General features: G+C 53.3%; 1 protein-coding gene across 1 annotated transcript in view; it reads right to left on the bottom strand.

Moving 5' to 3' along the window:
* Positions 1-434: 434 nt before the first annotated feature.
* VWF (von Willebrand factor) overlaps positions 435-19,032 on the bottom strand; it is a 113,098-nt gene continuing 94,500 nt past the window's right edge. Inside the window, exons 46-52 of the mRNA XM_076054339.1 lie at positions 11,770-11,813; positions 10,338-10,457; positions 6,294-6,392; positions 4,198-4,326; positions 3,397-3,436; positions 2,533-2,636; positions 435-2,168 (exon numbers count right to left, since the gene is read on the bottom strand). Of these exons, the coding sequence (XP_075910454.1) occupies positions 1,980-2,168; positions 2,533-2,636; positions 3,397-3,436; positions 4,198-4,326; positions 6,294-6,392; positions 10,338-10,457; positions 11,770-11,813 (725 nt within the window). The 3' untranslated portion in view covers positions 435-1,979. The remainder of the gene's footprint in view (positions 2,169-2,532; positions 2,637-3,396; positions 3,437-4,197; positions 4,327-6,293; positions 6,393-10,337; positions 10,458-11,769; positions 11,814-19,032) is intronic.

Below are 19,032 nucleotides of genomic sequence, written 5' to 3'. Positions count from 1 at the left end.
GTGTAGATGTGTGTGTATGTAGAGGTGTGTGTAGAGGTGTGTGTAGAGGTGTGTGTAGAGGTGTGTATAGAGGTTGTTGTTGTGTTGTTGTGTGAGTGTGTAGAGGTGTGTAGAGGTGTGTGGAGGTGTGTGTAGAGGTGTGTGTGTATGTAGAGGTGTGTGTAGAGGTGTGTGTGTAGAGGTGTGTGTGTGTATGTAGAGGTGTGTGTAGAGGTGTGTGTAGAGGTGTGTGTATGTAGAGGTGTGTGTAGAGGTGTGTGTGTGTGTATGTAGAGGTGTGTAGATGTGTGTGTGTGTATGTAGAGGTGTGTGTAGAGGTGTGTGTAGAGGTTGTTGTTGTGTTGTTGTGTGAGTGTGCCACGCGTACGACAGATTTTAGAAGCAAAGGGTGAGCAAAACGCGATCTCGAGCCACGCGACGAGGACACTCGGGACTTCCGCAGTTACGTTTACTGAACGCTGATACAAACAACGACTTTGCTACATTACGGTAGCAACCGCGGTAGTGCAGCAACGTTACAGCATTCATTCATAAACGTGGACTACATGCATACATAGGCGTGTGCATTCGTGCTGGTGTCTGTGCGTGTTAAGGCCTTCATTAGGTGCTACTCGCTAACAGCACTTGGTCCCAACAGTCTCTTAAGACTATACAGGGGCATCTTTATATTTGTGTATTAAGCCTATTAGGGGTATCTTTGTCTTCGTTGTGCGAGCTTCCACGCAAGCCATCGGACACACCACGCATTCTTGTGCATTCACATCCTTCTGAGGTGCTCGCTACCAGCGCTTGCCCCAACAGCCTTGTTAGGGCTATCCGTGTGTGTGTGTGTCCGTGTGTAGGTGAGTGTGTGTGTGTGTCCGTGTGTAGGTGAGTGTGTGTGGCGAGTATATGCACAGCTGCTTGCTCACTAACAACAAATCGCCCCAGAGGTCTGTATGAACTTGACCTTGAGCCGTGACGACTCAGTGAGGCTTTCCTGGGTTAACAAGCTTGATATATCATGATAATAATGTTCTACACGAGTGACGCTGTAGAAAATAAACCCACCTATCATTCATCTATTGATTCTCTACGACAGAGTTTCATTGTGGTACCACTGCATCCAGTGCCCCCAGCACTGATACTCCCCACTACCCAAAAGCAGCCCAACCGCGTGTGCAGGGAGGGGGGCAGAATCAGGAAGGGTCGGGGTCTAAAGAGGAAGGGGCGGGGTCTAAAGAGGAAGGGGCGGGGTCTAAAGAGGAAGGGTCGGGGTCTAAAGAGGAAGGGTCGGGGTCTAAAGAGGAAGGATCGGGGTCTAAAGAGGAAGGGTCGGGGTCTAAAGAGGAATGGTCGGGGTCTAAAGAGGAAGGATCGGGGTCTAAAGAGGAAGGGACAAGGTCTAAAGAGAAAGGGACAGGGTCTAAAGAGGAAGGGGTGGGGGTCTAAAGAGGAAGGGGCGGGGTCTAAAGATGAAGGGGCGGGGTCTAAAGAGGAAGGGGCGAGGTCTAAATAGGAAGGGGCGGGACCTACAGAGGTTGAACTTTCCAATTGAATTTAGATAATGGACGATTAGAATATTGTCTGTGCAACAAGCAGTTTATTTGGGTGGACAGACCGTAACAGAAACACACAATGGGAAAAAAAAAACACCGTTCAATCGTTTTAGTTTCGTCTTAGCATCGCGTTCGCCGCGCGTTGTTGTTGATAGAAGTCGGTGATTTGATCCCGGTAGGCCACCCTGGCCAATACCGTGGCGGTGGTGTTGTTTGTACTCCTGTTAGCCGCGCAAATACCACCACGACTCCCCTCTCACGTCGTTTGTCCGGGCGCCGCGGTGGCTAGGAAACGTAAACTACCCTCGCCTGGCCTACAGGAGGCCGAGCGGTCCCTCGTCATCGTTATTGTTACTGTTACAAGCATCGTTAACGAGCGGAGGACGCTGGCTGACACGGGGGGTTGGGGGGGCTTCAAGCGGCGATGGACTGCGGTGGCTCTCACTCGCCGCAGGTGCGCTCCTCGCACGTGCACTCCACCGCGTCCAGAACGTCGTGCTGGACGGACGAGCCGTTGGCGCACGCCAGCAGGACTGGGCGCGCACGCGTACTAGCGGCGGCGCAGCACCGGCAGGCCCCCGTCACCGACTGCGTGTGCACCGAGTAGATGGCTTGGGTGGAGCAGCGACCCTGCGGGGTGGTGGCGTGGCAGTAAAGGCAGTGTTTTTTTTAACGTCATCGGCAGCTTATGACGATGATGATGATGATGACCCCAACAATGCCGATGATGACAATAACGACGATGATGATGATGATAATGATGACAACAACAATGATGGTCACAATAATCATTACGATAACGACGATGATGACGACAATGACGATGACCCCAACAATGTTAATGACGACGACGATGACCCCAACAATGTTAATGACGACGACGATGACCCCAACAATGTTAATGACGACGATGGTGACGATGACGACAATAATGATGACAACAATAATGATCGAGATGACGACGACGATGACAAAGATGGCGACGTTGTCTCACCTCGCAGTAGCTGATGGGCGTGGGGGCCAGCGTGCTGCAGTCTCCGATCGTCAGGAACTTCAGCCTTCCCTGCACCTTCTTGCATTCCTCCTCCTTCACCGAGCCTGCACAAGCAACCAGCCACACATCAACATCTGCGACGGCGTGAGGCGGAATTGGCCAATCAATGAGCGGTTTATGAGCGGAACTGGCGCACCCGGAGGAAACCCCAAGCGTGCGTGCGAGGGCGCACCGCTCTATCCCCGTACAGATGTAACAGGTGGCGTTCACATTGTTTGCTCGGCTGCTTTCTCCTGGCAGAGCCCAGGGGGTTACGGCTCCTCCTTAGCGCCCACTCACGGGTAGGGGAGGGACTTTCACAGCCCATCCGTGAGTGATTCACCAACCCCGCACAGCGCGCGATCACAGGCAGCCACGTGTGTAGCGTCGCAACCCAAGACTAAGATCCCCCGCGTAGCCTTGACAGACTGTTGGGGCAAGTGCTGTTAGCGAGTAGCAGCACCTACGAAGGCCGGCACCGTGGCACACGAAGGGGGTGGGTGGCCAGCACCACGCCCGGCCGCCTTTGTCTCCCCAGTGGCGATGTTTACTACACACCGCACCAGGTACTCATTTGAGGCTGAGTCAACCGAGGGGGAATTCCAGGACCCGGCTCGGACGATCGTCACTGCCGCCGACGGCGAGCTCACCGCTGCGCCACCGCTCCCCGCTACGAAGACAAGGGTCCCCCCGTGTAGCCTCGACGGACTGTTGGGGCAAGCGCTGTTAGCGAGCAGCACCTACGAAGGCCGGAATGGCACGCGAGGGGTCGGGGGGGCCAACGCCACGCCCGGCCGCCTTTGTCTCCCACCACGGAATACTTACAGTGTTCGCAGCACGTGCCTTCCATCTGCTGTATCTGCCCCTGCGGCGACAAGAAGGGTGACACGGTCAGGGTTCACGGCACCGGCTGTGCGTGCACGCAGGGAGCGGGCCGAAGCAGCCGGCCGGCAGCAGCACCGGTGACGACTGTGTGAATCCGGTCCTGGGGCCTCCCCTAGGTCGACTCGGCCTCAAGGCGAGTACCTTGCGGTGTGTAGTGAACATCGCCACTGGGGGAGACAAAGGCGGCCCCGGGCGTGGTGATGGCCGCCCCACCCCCGTCGTGCGCCACAGTGCCGGCCTTCACAGGTGCTGCTAACAGCGCTTGCCCCAACAGTCGGTTAAGGCTACACGGGGGAGCTTTGTCTTTGTGTAGAGGTGTGTGTGTGTGTGTGAGTACCTGGTGGCACGTGCAGTAAGCATCGTGACTAGGGGGAGACAAAGGCGGCCGGGCGTGGTGCTGACCACCCACCCCGTCGTGTGCCGTCCCGGCCACGTGCTCGCAACAACAACGAACGGAGCGCCAGGCGGATAACGTACACGGCAGCACGGCCTCTAAACCTAATCCATAACCCTAAACCCATAGTCATGAACGCCACCCCTAACCTTAAACCTTTAACCCTAAACCCCGAACCGTAAAACCCCACCCATAACCATTACACACTAAGCGCTAACCCCTAAAGCCCTTCCATAGCCTCCGTCGGTTACCCCGCGTTACCCCGGCGACCACGCGTTATCAGGGGTATCCCGTGTTACCCCGCGTTACCACGGCGACCGCGCGTCACCACGGCGACCGCTCGTTACCCCCTGGGCGATGCAGGCGTCGCGCTGGAGTGGGGGGCACACGGTGCTGCGCCGCTGCCACCCCAGGGAGCCGCCCTCCACGAGTCGGCACTGGAAAGTCTCGCAGCCCACCGTGAGGGAGCCGTTCACCTGGGGGGGGGGGGGGGGCACGGGGTCAAGGGTGGCACGGGGACACGTGGGGGGCACGGAGGGGTGCACGGGGAGGTCGTGCTTAGCGAGTGACTCACAGGTGAGAGAGCGAGTCACTGACAGGTGAGTGAGTCTCAGGTGAGTGAGTCACAGGTGAGTGAGTCCTAGGTGAGTGAGTCACAGGTGAGTGAGTTACAGGTGAGTGAGTCTCAGGTGAGCGAGTCACAGGTGAGCGAGTCTCAGGTGAGTGAGTCTCAGGTGAGTGAGTCTCAGGTAAGTGAGTCTCAGGTGAGTCCTAGGTGAGTGAGTCCTAGGTGAGCGAGTCACAGGTGAGTGAGTCTCAGGTGAGTGAGTCTCAGGTGAGTGAGTCTCAGGTGAGCGAGTCTCAGGTGAGTGAGTCTCAGGTGAGTGAATCCTAGGTGAGTGAGTCTCAGGTGAGTGAGTCTCAGGTGAGTGAGTCCTAGGTGAGTGAGTCTCAGGTGAGTGAGTCTCAGGTGAGTGAGTCCTAGGTGGGTGAGTCTCAGGTGAGTGAGTCCTAGGTGAGTGAGTCACAGGTGAGTGAGTCTCAGGTGAGTGAGTCCTAGGTGAGTGAGTCACAGGTGAGTGAGTCACAGGTGTGTGTCACAGGGGAGTGAGTCTCAGGTGAGTGAGTCACAGGTGAGTGAGTCACAGGTGAGTGAGTCCCAGGTGAGTGAGTCTCAGGTGAGTGAGTCCTAGGGGAGTGAGTCACAGGTGAGTGAGTCACAAGTGAGTGAGTCTCAGGTGAGTGAGTCTCAGGTGAGTGAGTCCTAGGTGAGTGAGTCTCAGGTGAGTGAGTCTCAGGTGAGTGAGTCCTAGGTGAGTGAGTCACAGGTGAGTGAGTCCCAGGTGAGTGAGTCTCAGGTGAGTGAGTCCTAGGTGAGTGAGTCACAGGTGAGTGAGTCTCAGGTGAGTGAGTCTCAGGTGAGTGAGTCACAGGTGACTGAGTCTCAGGTGAGTGAGTCTCAGGTGAGTGAGTCACAGGTGAGTAAGTCTCAGGTGAGTGAGTCACAGGTGAGTCACAGGTGAGTGAGTCACAGGTGAGTGAGTCACAGGTGAATGAGTCCTATGTGAGTGAGTCTCAGGTGAGTGAGTCACAGGTGAGCGAGTCTCAGGTGAGTGAGTCTCAGGTGAGTGAGTCACAGGTGAGCGAGTCTCAGGTGAGTGAGTCTCAGGTGAGTGAGTCACAGGTGAGGAAGTCTCAGGTGAGTGAGTCTCAGGTGAGTAAGTCAAAGGTGAGTGAGTCACAGGTGAACAAGTCACAGGTGAACGAGTTCCAGGTGAACGAGTCACAGGCGAGTGAGTCACAGGCGAATGAGTCACAGGTGAATGAGTCACAGGTGAATGAGTCACAGGTGAGTGAGTCACAGGTGAGTGAGTCACAGGCGAGTGAGTCACAGGTGAGCGAGTCACAGGTGAGTGATTCTCAGGTGAGTGAGTCACAGGTGAACGAGTCACAGGTAAACGAGTCACAGGCGAGTGAGTCACAGGTGAGTGAGTCACAGGCGAATGAGTCACAGGTGAATGAGTCACAGGTGAATGAGTCACAGGTGAGTGAGTCACAGGTGAGTGAGTCACAGGTGAGTGAGTCTCAGGTGAGTGAGTCACAAGTGAGTGAGTCTCAAGTGAGTGAGTCACAGGTGAGTGAGTCTCAGGTGAGTGAGTCACAAGTGAGTGAGTCTCAAGTGAGTGAGTCACAGGTGAGTGAGTCTCAGGTGAGTGAGTCACAGGTGAGTGAGTCTCAGGTGAGTGATTCTCAGGTGAGTGAGTCACAGGTGAGTGAGTCTCAGGTGAGTGAGTCTCAGGTGAGTGAGTCTCAGGTGAGTGAGTCACAGGCGAATGAGTCACAGGCGAATGAGTCACAGGTGAGCGAGTCACAGGCGAATGAGTCACAGGTGAATGAGTCACAGGTGAATGAGTCACAGGTGAGTGAGTGAGGAGTCGCTCACCTTCAGCCAGGTGCTGGAGCCGTTGTTGAGGCGGATGAGGCACGCCGTAGGGGTGCACGTGCCACAACAAGAGCCAGCCGGCTTCACCGCCTCGTAGCCCTGAACCACAGTGGCACTCGCCGCTCACTCACCACTCACTCACCACCACTCACCACTCACTCACTCACTCACCATCACCACTCACTCACCACTCACTCACCATCACCACTCATTCACCACTCACTCACCACTCACTCACCACCACTCACTCACCACTCACTCACCACTCACTCACCACCACTCACTCACCACTCACTCACCACTCACTCACCATCACCACTCATTCACCACTCACTCACCACTCACTCACCACCACTCACTCACCACTCACTCACCACTCACTCACCACCACTCACCACCACTCACTCACCACTCACTCACCACTCACTCACCACCACTCACTCACCACTCACTCACCACTCACTCACCACCACTCACTCACCACTCACTCACCACTCACTCACCACCACTCACTCACCACTCACTCACCACCACTCACTCACCACCACTCACTCACCACCACTCACTCACCACTCACTCACCACTCATTCACCACTCACTCACCACTCACTCACCACCACTCACTCACCACTCACTCACCACTCACTCACCGCTCACTCACTCACCACTCACTCACTTTCACCACTCACTCACCACTCACTCACCGCTCACTCACCACTCACTCACCACTCGCTCACTTTCACCACTCACTCACCGCTCACTCACTCACCACTCACTCACCACCACTCACTCACCACTCACTCACCACTCACTCACCATCACCACTCACTCACCACTCACTCACCACTCACTCACTCACCACTCACTCACCACTCACTCACTCACCACTCACTCACCACTCACTCACCACCACTCACTCACCACTCACTCACCACTCACTCACCTTCACCACTCACCTTCACCACCCACTCACCGCTCACTCACCACTCACTCACCACTCACTCACCACTCACTCACTTTCACCACTCACTCACCACTCACTCACCACCACTCACTCACCACTCACTCAACACTCACTCACCACTCACTCACCACCACTCACCGCTCACTCACCACCAATCACTCACCACTCACTCACCACTCACTCACCACTCACTCACTCACCATCACCACTCACTCACCGCTCACTCACCACTCACTCACCACTCACTCACCACTCACTCACCACCACTCACCACTCACTCACCACTCACTCACCACCACTCACTCACCACTCACTCACCATCACCACTCACTCACCATCACCACTCACTCACTCACCACTCACTCATCACTCACTCACTCACCACTCACTCACCACTCACTCACTACCACTCACCACTCACTCACCACTCACTCACCACTCACTCACTCACCACTCACTCACCACTCACTCACTCACCACTCACTCACCACTCACTCACTTTCACCACTCACCACTCACTCACTGCTCACTCACCACTCACTCACCACTCACTCACTTTCACCACTCACTCACCACTCACTCACCGCTCACTCACCACTCACTCATTCACCATCACCACTCACTCACCACTCACTCACCACTCACTCACTCACTCACTTTCACCACTCACCACTCACTCACCGCTCACTCACCACTCACTCACCACTCACTCACCACCACTCACTCACCGCTCACTCACCACTCACTCACCACTCACTCACCACTCACTTTCACCACTCACTCACCATCACCACTCACTCACCACTCACTCACTCACCACTCACTCACCACTCACCACCACTCACTCACCGCTCACTCACCGCTCACTCACCACTCACTCACCACTCACTCACCGCTCACTCACTCACCACTCACTCACCACTCACTCACCACTCACCCACCGCTCACTCACCACTCACTCACCACTCACTCACTTTCACCACTCACTCACCACTCACTCACTCACCACTCACTCACCACTCACTCACCACTCACTCACCACCACTCACCACCACTCACTCACCGCTCACTCACCACTCACTCACCACTCACCACTCACTCACCACTCACTCACCACTCACTCACTTTCACCACTCACTCACCATCACCACTCACTCACCACTCACTCACCACTCACCACCACTCACTCACCACTCACTCACCGCTCACTCACCACTCACTCACCACTCACTCACCGCTCACTCACTCACCACTCACTCACCACTCACTCACCACTCACTCACCGCTCACTCACCACTCACTCACCACTCACTCACTTTCACCACTCACTCACCACTCACTCACCACTCACTCACCGCTCACTCACCACTCACTCACCACTCACTCACCACTCACTCACCGCTCACTCACCACTCACTCACCACTCACTCACTTTCACCACTCACTCACCACTCACTCACTCACTCACCACTCACTCACTGCTCACTCACCACTCACTCACCACTCACTCACTTTCACCACTCACTCACCACTCACTCACCATCACTCACTCACTCACTCACCACTCACTCACTTTCACCACTCAATCACCATCACCACTCACTCACCACTCACTCACCGCTCACTCACCACTCACTCACCATCACCACTCACTCACCACTCACTATCACTACTCACTCACCACTCACTCACCACTCACTCACTTTCACCACTCACTCACCATCACCACTCACCACTCACTCACCATCACCACTCACTCACTCACCATCACCACTCACTCACCACTCACTCACCACTCACCCACCATCACCATTCACCACTCACTCACCACTCACTATCACCACTCACTCACCACTCACTCACCACTCACCAACGCCACTCACTCACCACTCGCCACTCACTCACCACTCACTCACCACTCACTCACCACTCACCACTCACTCACCATGACCACTCACTCACCACTCACTCACCATCACCACTCACTCACCACTCACTCACTTTCACCACTCACTCACCACTCACTCACCACTCACCATCGCCACTCACTCCTGCTGATAAAGCTGCTACTACTTCTGCTGCTGCTACTACTTCTGCTACTGCTGTCAATGCTGTTGCTTCTGCTACTGCTGCTTCTAATGTTGCTACTGCTGCTTGTAATGCTGTTACTGCTGCTACAGCTGCTGCTGCAGCCAATGCTGTTACTGCTGCTACAGCTGCTGCTGCTACTACTGCTGCCAATGCTGTTACTGCTGCTACAGCTGCTGCTGCCAATGCTGTTACTGCTGCTACAGCTGCTGCTGCTGCTACTACTGCTGCCAATGCTGTTACTGCTGCTACAGCTGCTGCTGCTGCCACAGCTGCTGCTGCTGCTACTACTTCTGCTACTGCTGTCAATGCTGCTGCTGCTTCTGCTACTGCTGCTTCTAATGTTGCTACAGCTGCTTGCAATACTGTTACTGTTGCTACAGCTGCTGCTGCCTCTGCTGCTACTACTGCTGCCAATGCTGTGACTGCTGCTACAGCTGCTGCTGCTGCTACTGCTGCCAATGCTGTTACTGCTGCTACAGCTGCTGCTGCCTCTGTTGCCAATGCTGTTACTGCTGCTACAGCTGCTGCTGCTTCTGCTGCCAATGCTGTTACTGCTGCTACAGCTGCTGCTGCCTCTGCTGCCAATGCTGTTACTGCTGCTACAGCTGCTACTGCTGCCAATGCTGTGACTGCTGCTACAGCTGCTTCTGCTGCTACAGCTGCTGCTGCTACTGCTGCTACTGCGGTTACTGCTGCTACTGCTGCTGCTACTACTGCTGTTACAGCTGCTGCTATTGCTGCCAATGCTGTTACTGCTGCTACAGCTGCTGCTGCTGCTGCTACTGCTGCCAATGCTGTGACTGCTGCTGCTACAGCTGCTGCTGCCTCTGCTGCCAATGTTGTTACTGCTGCTACAGCTACTGCTGCTGCTGCTTCTGCTGCCAATGTTGTTACTGCTGCTACAGCTACTGCTGCTGCTGCTACTGCTGCCAATGTTGTTACTGCTGCTACAGCTGCTGTTGCTGCTGCTACTGCTGCTGCTGCCTCACCTGTGGACACACGGGACACCTGGTTCGTCTGCAGGTGAGGGTGAAGCCTGGCCCCAAGTCATCGCGCGTCTTCTCGCACGAGCAGCGCTGACACTCATCCAGCAGTAGAGACTCTCCGACCTGGCAACACGGAGACAAAGGTTCTCCCCCGTATAGCCTCGACAGACTGCTGGGGCAAGGGCCGTTAGCGAGCAGCGGCGATGAAGGCCGGCACGGCGCGGCACAGCGCTCACACAGAGACCCATAGACTCACACAGAGACCCGTAGACTCACACAGACCCATAGACTCACACAGAGACCCGTAGACTCACACAGACCCATAGTCTCACACAGAGACCCATAGACTCACACAGAGACCCGTAGACTCACACAGACCCATAGACTCACACAGAGACCCATAGACTCACACAGAGACCCATAGACTCACACAGAGACCCATAGACTCACACAGAGACCCACAGACTCACACAGAGACCCACAGACTCACACAGAGACCCACAGACTCGCACAGAGACCCACAGACTCACACAGAGAGCCACAGACTCACACATAGACCCACAGACTCGCACAGAGACCCACAGACTCACACAGAGACCCACAGACTCGCACAGAGACCCACAGACTCACACAGAGACCCACAGACTCGCACAGAGACCCACAGACTCACACAGAGAGCCACAGACTCACACATAGACCCACAGGCTCACATAGAGACCCACAGACTGACACAGAGACCCACAGACTCACACAGAGACCCACAGACTCACACAGAGACCCACAGACTCGCACAGAGACCCACAGACTCACACAGAGAGCCACAGACTCACACATAGACCCACAGACTTGCACAGAGACCCACAGACTCACACAGAGACCCACAGACTCGCACAGAGACCCACAGACTCACACAGAGAGCCACAGACTCACACATAGACCCACAGGCTCACATAGAGACCCACAGACTGACACAGAGACCCACAGACTCACACAGAGACCCACAGACTCACACAGAGACCGACAAACTCACACAGAGACCCACAGACTCACACAGAGACCCACAGACTCACACAGAGACCCACAGACTCACACAGAGACCCACAGACTCATACAGAGACCCACAGACTCACACAGAGACCCACAGACTCACACATAGAGAGACCCACAGACTCACACATAGAGAGACCCACAGACTCACACAGAGACCCACAGACTCACACAGAGACCCATAGACTCACACAGAGAACCATACACTCGCACAGAGACCCACAGACTCACACAGAGACCCACAGACTCACCACACAGAGACCCACAGACTCCCACATAGAGAGCCTCAAGCGGGTGCTCAAGGGCCCTGAGTGGACCTCACAAACTCGCCACCCAGAAGGGCGCCCAGGCCAGGGGGGGGGGGGGGCGGTGAGCCCAGGGCGCTCACCTTGACCATCGTCGTGCCGTTGTGGACACAGAAGTCCGCGGCCACTGCATCCACAAAGACAGGGGGCAGCAGGGGGGGCAGCAGGGGGCAGCAGGGGGGGCAGCAGGGGGGGCAGCAGGGGGGGCAGCGGGGGGGGGCAGCAGGGGGGCAGCAGGGGGCAGCAGGGGGCAGCAGGGGGGGCAGCAGGGGGGCAGCAGGGGGCAGCAGGGGGGGCAGCAGGGGGCAGCAGGGGGGGCAGCAGGGGGGAGCAGGGGGCAGCAGGGGGCAGCAGGGGGGCAGCAGGGGGCAGCAGGGGGCAGCAGGGGGCAGCAGGGGGGCAGCAGGGGGGCAGCAGGGGGCAGCAGGGGGCAGCAGGGGGCAGCAGGGTGAATGGTCATTGTCAGAGAGAGCCACGCACACGAGCAACAAGAAACAGGCACCAGCGTCTCCATCACCATGGGATCACCGTCACCATCACCATGGTACCACCACCGTCTCCATCACCATGGGATCACCATCACCATGGTACCACCACCGTCTCCATCACCATGGGATCACCATCGTCACCATGGTACCACCACCGTCTCCATCACCATGGGATCACCATCGTCACCATGGTACCACCACCGTCTCCATCACCATGGGTTCACCATCGTCACCATGGTACCACCACCGTCTCCATCACCATGGGATCATCTTCACCATGGTACCACCACCGTCTCCATCACCATGGGTTCACCATCGTCACCATGGTACCACCACCGTCTCCATCACCATGGGATCATCTTCACCATGGTACCACCACCGTCTCCATCACCATGGGTTCACCATCGTCACCATGGTACCACCACCGTCTCCATCACCATGGGATCACCATCGTCACCATGGTACCACCACCGTCTCCATCACCATGGGTTCACCATCGTCACCATGGTACCACCACCGTCTCCATCACCATGGGATCACCGTCGTCATGGAGAGGGACGACACGGCGATGTGATGGAAGTTGTTTTCTCAACACCCCGTGGAGGAGACCGATCACCAGGAGCGGAGGTCGTGTTGGCACAACACCCTCGGAGTTGACGTGCAACGGCAAGCACGTGTACACACACACACACACGTGTGTGTGTGTGTACACACACACGTGTGTGTGTGTGTGTGTACACAAAGATCCCCTGTGGTGTAGCCTTAACAGACTGTTAGCGAGTAGCACCTGTGAAGGCCGGAACGGCACACGAGGGGGTGGGTGGCCAACAATAAGCCCGGCCGCCTTTGTCTCCCCAGTGGCGACGTTTACAAATCGCACCAGGTATTCATTTGAGGCTGAGTCGACCTAGGGGAGGCCCAGGACCGGTTCAGATAATCGTCACTGCTGTTGGCCGTGGGCGGGAATCGAACTCGGGTCGCCAGGTTCGTAGCGCAGCGTAGCGCTGACCACCACTCCCACACACACACAGACACACGCACACACACACAGACGCACACAGACACACACAGACACACACACACACAGACACACAAACAGACACGCACACACACACAGACACACAAACAGACACACACACACAGACACACATACAGACACACACACACACACACAGATACGCACACATGCACACACGTTGAAATAGACTTTGCATAATTACTGGAAATGTTTGGGATGCTTCTAACCCTGGAATTATTGGCACGTTAGAAATGTCCCACATGTGCACTGCGTAAACTTCGATATATCTGGCACTGGAGAGACAAAGGTGGCCGGGAGTGCTGCTTGTTACAGGCCTTTACAGCACTTTCCCCAACAGTCTAAAAGGTTATACAGGGGCTCTACAGTGAGGGAAAAAAGTATTTGATCCCCTGCTGATTTTGTACGTTTGCCCACTGACAAAGAAATGATCAGTCTATAATTTTAATGGTAGGCTTATTTGAACAGTGAGAGACAGAATAACAACAACGAAATCCAGAAAAACGCATGTCAAAAATGTTATAAATTAATTTGCATTTTAATGAGGGAAATAAGTATTTGACCCCCTCTCAATCAGAAATATTTCTGGCTCCCAGGTGTCTTTTATACAGGTAACGAGCTGAGTTTAGGAGCACACTCTTAAAGGGAGTGCTCCTAATCTCAGCTTGTTACCTGTATAAAAGACACCTGTCCAGAGAAGCAATCAATCAGATTCCAAACTCTCCACCATGGCCAAGACCAAAGAGCTCTCCAAGGATGTCAGGGACAAGATTGTAGACCTACACAAGGCTGGAATGGGCTACAAGACCATTGCCAAGCAGATTGGTGAGAAGGTGACAACAGTTGGTGCGATTATTCGCAAATGGAAGAAACACAAAAGAACTGTCAATCTCCCTCGGCCTGGGGCTCCATGCAAGATCTCACCTCGTGGAGTTGCAATGATCATGAGAACGGTGAGGAATCAGCCCAGAACTACACGGGAGGATCTTGTCAATGATCTCAAGGCAGCTGGGACCATAGTCACCAAGAACACTACGCCGTGAAGGACTGAAATCCTGCAGCGCCCGCAAGATCCCCCTGCTCAAGAAAGCACATATACATGCCCGTCTGAAGTTTGCCAATGAACATCTGAATGATTCAGACGACAACTGGGTGAAAGTGTTGTGGTCAGATGAGACCAAAATGGAGCTCTTTGGCATCAACTCAACTCGCCGTGTTTGGAGGAGGAGGAATGCTGCCTATGACCCCAAGAACACCATCCCCACCGTCAAACATGGAGGTGGAAACATTATGCTTTGGGGGTGTTTTTCTGCTAAGGGGACAGGACAACTTCACCGCATCAAAGGGACTATGGACGGGGCCATGTACCATCAAATCTTGGGTGAGAACCTTCTTCCCTCAGCCAGGGCATTGAAAATGGGTCGCGGATGGGTATTCCAGCATGACAATGACCCAAAACACACGGCCAAGGCAACAAAGGAGTGGCTCAAGAAGAAGCACATTAAGGTCCTGGAGTGGCCTAGCCAGTCTCCAGACCTTAATCCCATAGAAAATCTGTGGAGGGAGCTTAAGGTTAGAGTTGCCAAACGTCAGCCTCGAAGCCTTAATGACTTTCAGAAAATCTGCAAAGAGGAGTGGGACAAAATCGCTCCTGAGATGTGTGCAAACCTGGTGGCCAACTACAAGAAACGTCTGACCTCTGTGATTGCCAACAAGGGTTTTGCCACCAAGTACTAAGTCATGTTTTGCAGAGGGGTCAAATACTTATTTCCCTCATTGAAATGCAAATCCATTTATAACATTTTTGACATGCGTTTTTCTGGATTTTCTTGTTGTTATTCTGTCTCTCACTGTTCAAATAAACCTACCATTAAAGTTATAGACTGATCATTTCTTTGTCAGTGGGCAAACGTACAAAATCAGCAGGGGATCAAATACTTTTTTCCCTCACTGTATGTCTAGAGGGTATGTTCACAATGCGTGTGTATGCCGATATAAATATGTAAAAATATAAAAATGTAAAAATATAAATACGTCAAATTTTGACTTTAAAATTCCGTGAATGCAGGCATTTATATTCTTTATTTCTTTCCGGAAAGTCACGTGACTTTACCGAAAGAACCAAAGAATGTGAATGTGTGTTTGTGTATATACCCGTGTGTGTACATGTGCATAAATACCTGTGTGTATATCAGTGTGTGTGTGTATAGGGGAGCGGTGGCGCAGTTGTTAGCGCTACGCTGCGCTACGAACCCAGCGTCCGAATTCGATTCTCCCGCTCACGGCCACCAACACCGGTGACGATTATCTGAAGCGGTCCCGGCCCTATCCTAAGTCGACTCAGCCTCAAATGAGTACCTGGTGCGGTGCGCAAAAACATTGCCACGATGGAGACAAAGGCGGACGGGCGTGGTGCCGCCCACCCACCCCCCTTGTGTGCTGTACCGGCTTTCATAGGTGCTCGCTAACAGCACTTGCACCAACAGTTTGTTCGGGCTATAGGGGAATCTTTGTCTTTATTTTTGTTTAGCTATGGGAGGACAATGGTGGCCCCCGAGGACTCTCTCTGTGGATCAGGGGGAGATTACACAAACTCCACTCACTATGTAGAACAGGGGGAGATCATACAAACTCCACTCACTCACTCTGTAGAACAGGGGGAGATCATACAAACTCCATTCACTCACTCTGTAGAACAGGGGGAGATCATACAAACTCCATTCACTCACTCTGTAGAACAGGGGAAGATCACACAAACTCCACTCACTCACTCTGTAGAACAGGGGGAGATCATACAAACTCCACTCACTCTGTAGAACAGGGGGAGATCATACAAACTCCACTCACTCACTCTGTAGAACAGGGGGAGATCACACAAACTCCATTCACTCACTCTGTATAACAGGGGGAGATCACACAAACTCCACTAACTCACTCTGTAGAACAGGGGGAGATCACACAAACTCCACTCACTCACTCTGTAGAACAGGGGGAGATCATACAAACTCCACTCACTCACTCTATAGAACAGGGGGAGATCACACAAACTCCATTCACTGTGTAGAACAGGGGGAGATCATGCAAACTCCACTCACTCTGTAGAACAGGGGGAGATCATACAAACTCCACTCACTATGTAGAACAGGGGGAGATCATATAAACTCCACTCACTATGTAGAACAGGGGGAGATCATACAAACTCCACTCACTATGTAGAACAGGGGGAGATCATACAAACTCCACTCACTCACTCTGTAGAACAGGGGGAGATCATACAAACTCCACTCACTCACTCTGTATAACAGGGGGAGATTATACAAACTCCACTCACTCACTCTGTAGAACAGGGGGATATCATACAAACTCCACTCACTCTGTAGAACAGGGGGAGATCATACAAACTCCACTCACTCTGTAGAACAGGGGGAGATCATACAAACTACACTCACTCTGTAGAACAGGGGGAGATCATACAAACTCCACTCGCTCACTGTAGAACAGGGCAGATCTTACAAACTCCACTCACTCTGTAGAACAGGGGGAGACCATACAAATTCCACTGACTCACTCTGTAGAACAGGGGGAGATCACACAAACTCCACTCACTCTGTAGAATAGGGGGAGGTCACACAAACTCCACTCACTCACTCTGTAGAACAGGGGGAGATCATACAAACTCCACTCACTCACTCTGTAGAAACAGGGGGAGATCACACATACTCCACTCACTCACTCTGTAGAACAGGGGGAGATCACACACACTCCACTCACTCACTCTGTAGAACAGGGGGAGATCACACAAACTCCACTCACTCACTCTGTAGAAAAGTGGGAGATCACACAAACTCCCCTCACTCTGTAGAACAGGGGGAGATCATACAAACTCCACTCATTCTGTAGAACAGGGGGAGATCATACACACTTTACTCACTCACTCTGTAGAATAGGGGGAGTTTACACAAACTCCACTCACTCTGTAGAACAGGGGGTGATCATACAAACTCCACTCACTCTGTAGAATAGGGGGAGGTCACACAAACTCCACTCACTCACTCTGTAGAACAGGGGGAGATCACACAAACTCCACTCACTCACTCTGTAGAACAGGGGGAGATCATACAAACTCCACTCACTCACTCTGTAGAAACAGGGGGAGATCACACATACTCCACTCACTCACTCTGTAGAACAGGGGGAGATCACACAAACTCCACTTACTCACTCTGTGGAACAGGGGGAGATCACACAAACTCCACTCACTCACAGTAGAACAGCGGGAGATCATTCAAACTCCACTCACTCTGTGGAACAGAGGGAGGTCATACAAACTCCACTCACTCTGTAGAACAGGGAGAGGTCATACAAACTCCACTCACTCACTCTGTAGAACAGGGGAGATCATACAAACTCCACTCACTCTGTAGAACAGGGGGAGATCACACAAACTCCACTCACTCTGTAGAATAGGGGGAGGTCACACAAACTCCACTCACTCACTCTGTAGAACAGGGGGAGATCACACAAACTCCACTCACTCACTCTGTAGAAACAGGGGGAGATCACACATACTCCACTCACTCACTCTGTAGAACAGGGGGAGATCACACACACTCCACTCACTCACTCTGTAGAACAGGGGGAGATCACACAAACTCCACTCACTCACTCTGTAGAACAGTGGGAGATCACACAAACTCCCCTCACTCTGTAGAACAGGGGGAGATCATACAAACTCCACTCATTCTGTAGAACAGGGGGAGATCATACACACTTCACTCACTCACTCTGTAGAATAGGGGGAGATCACACAAACTCCACTCACTCTGTAGAACAGGGGGTGATCATACAAACTCCACTCACTCTGTAGAATAGGGGGAGGTCACACAAACTCCACTCACTCACTCTGTAGAACAGGGGGAGATCACACAAACTCCACTCACTCACTCTGTAGAATAGGGGGAGATCACACAAACTCCACTCACTCTGTAGAACAGGGGGAGATCACACAAACTCCACTCACTCTGTAGAATAGGGGGAGGTCACACAAACTCCACTCACTCACTCTGTAGAACAGGGGGAGATCACACAAACTCCACTCACTCACTCTGTAGAACAGGGGGAGATCATACAAACTCCACTCACTCACTCTGTAGAACAGGGGGAGATCATACAAACTCCACTCACTCTGTAGAACAGGGGGAGATCACACAAACTCCACTCACTCTGTAGAACAGGGGGATATCATACAAACTCCACTCACTCACTCTGTAGAACAGGGGGAGATCATACAAACTCCACTCACTCTGTAGAACAGGGTGAGATCATACAAACTCCACTCACTCTGTAGAACAGGGGGAGATCATACAAACTCCACTCACTGTGTAGAACAGGGGGAGATCACACAAACTCCACTCACTCACTCTGTAGAACAGGGGGAGATCATACAAACTCCACTAAGTCACTCTTTGTATTACAGGGGGAGTTCATACAAACTCCCCTCACTCTGTAGAACAGGGGGAGATCATACAAACTCCACTCACTCTGTAGAACAGGGGGAGATCACACAAACTCCACTCACTCACTCTGTAGAACAGGGGGAGATCACACACACTCCACTCACTCACTCTGTAGAACAGGGGGAGATCACACAAACTCCACTCACTCTGTAGAACAGGGGGAGATCACACAAACTCCACTCACTCTGTAGAACAGGGGGAGATCACACAAACTCCACTCACTCACTCTGTAGAACAGGGGGAGATCACACAAACTCCACTCACTCTGTAGAACAGGGGGAGAGCAATCATCCAACAGAAAGGCAC

This window comes from Petromyzon marinus, chromosome 65 (genome assembly GCF_048934315.1).
Source record: "Petromyzon marinus isolate PM22_M1 ecotype Great Lakes invasive population chromosome 65, UKy_Petmar_22M1.pri1.0, whole genome shotgun sequence".
Classification (NCBI taxonomy): Eukaryota; Metazoa; Chordata; class Hyperoartia; order Petromyzontiformes; family Petromyzontidae; genus Petromyzon; species Petromyzon marinus.
Note: the sequence above shows the minus strand (reverse complement) of the source record. Positions and strands in the feature narration are given on the sequence as shown.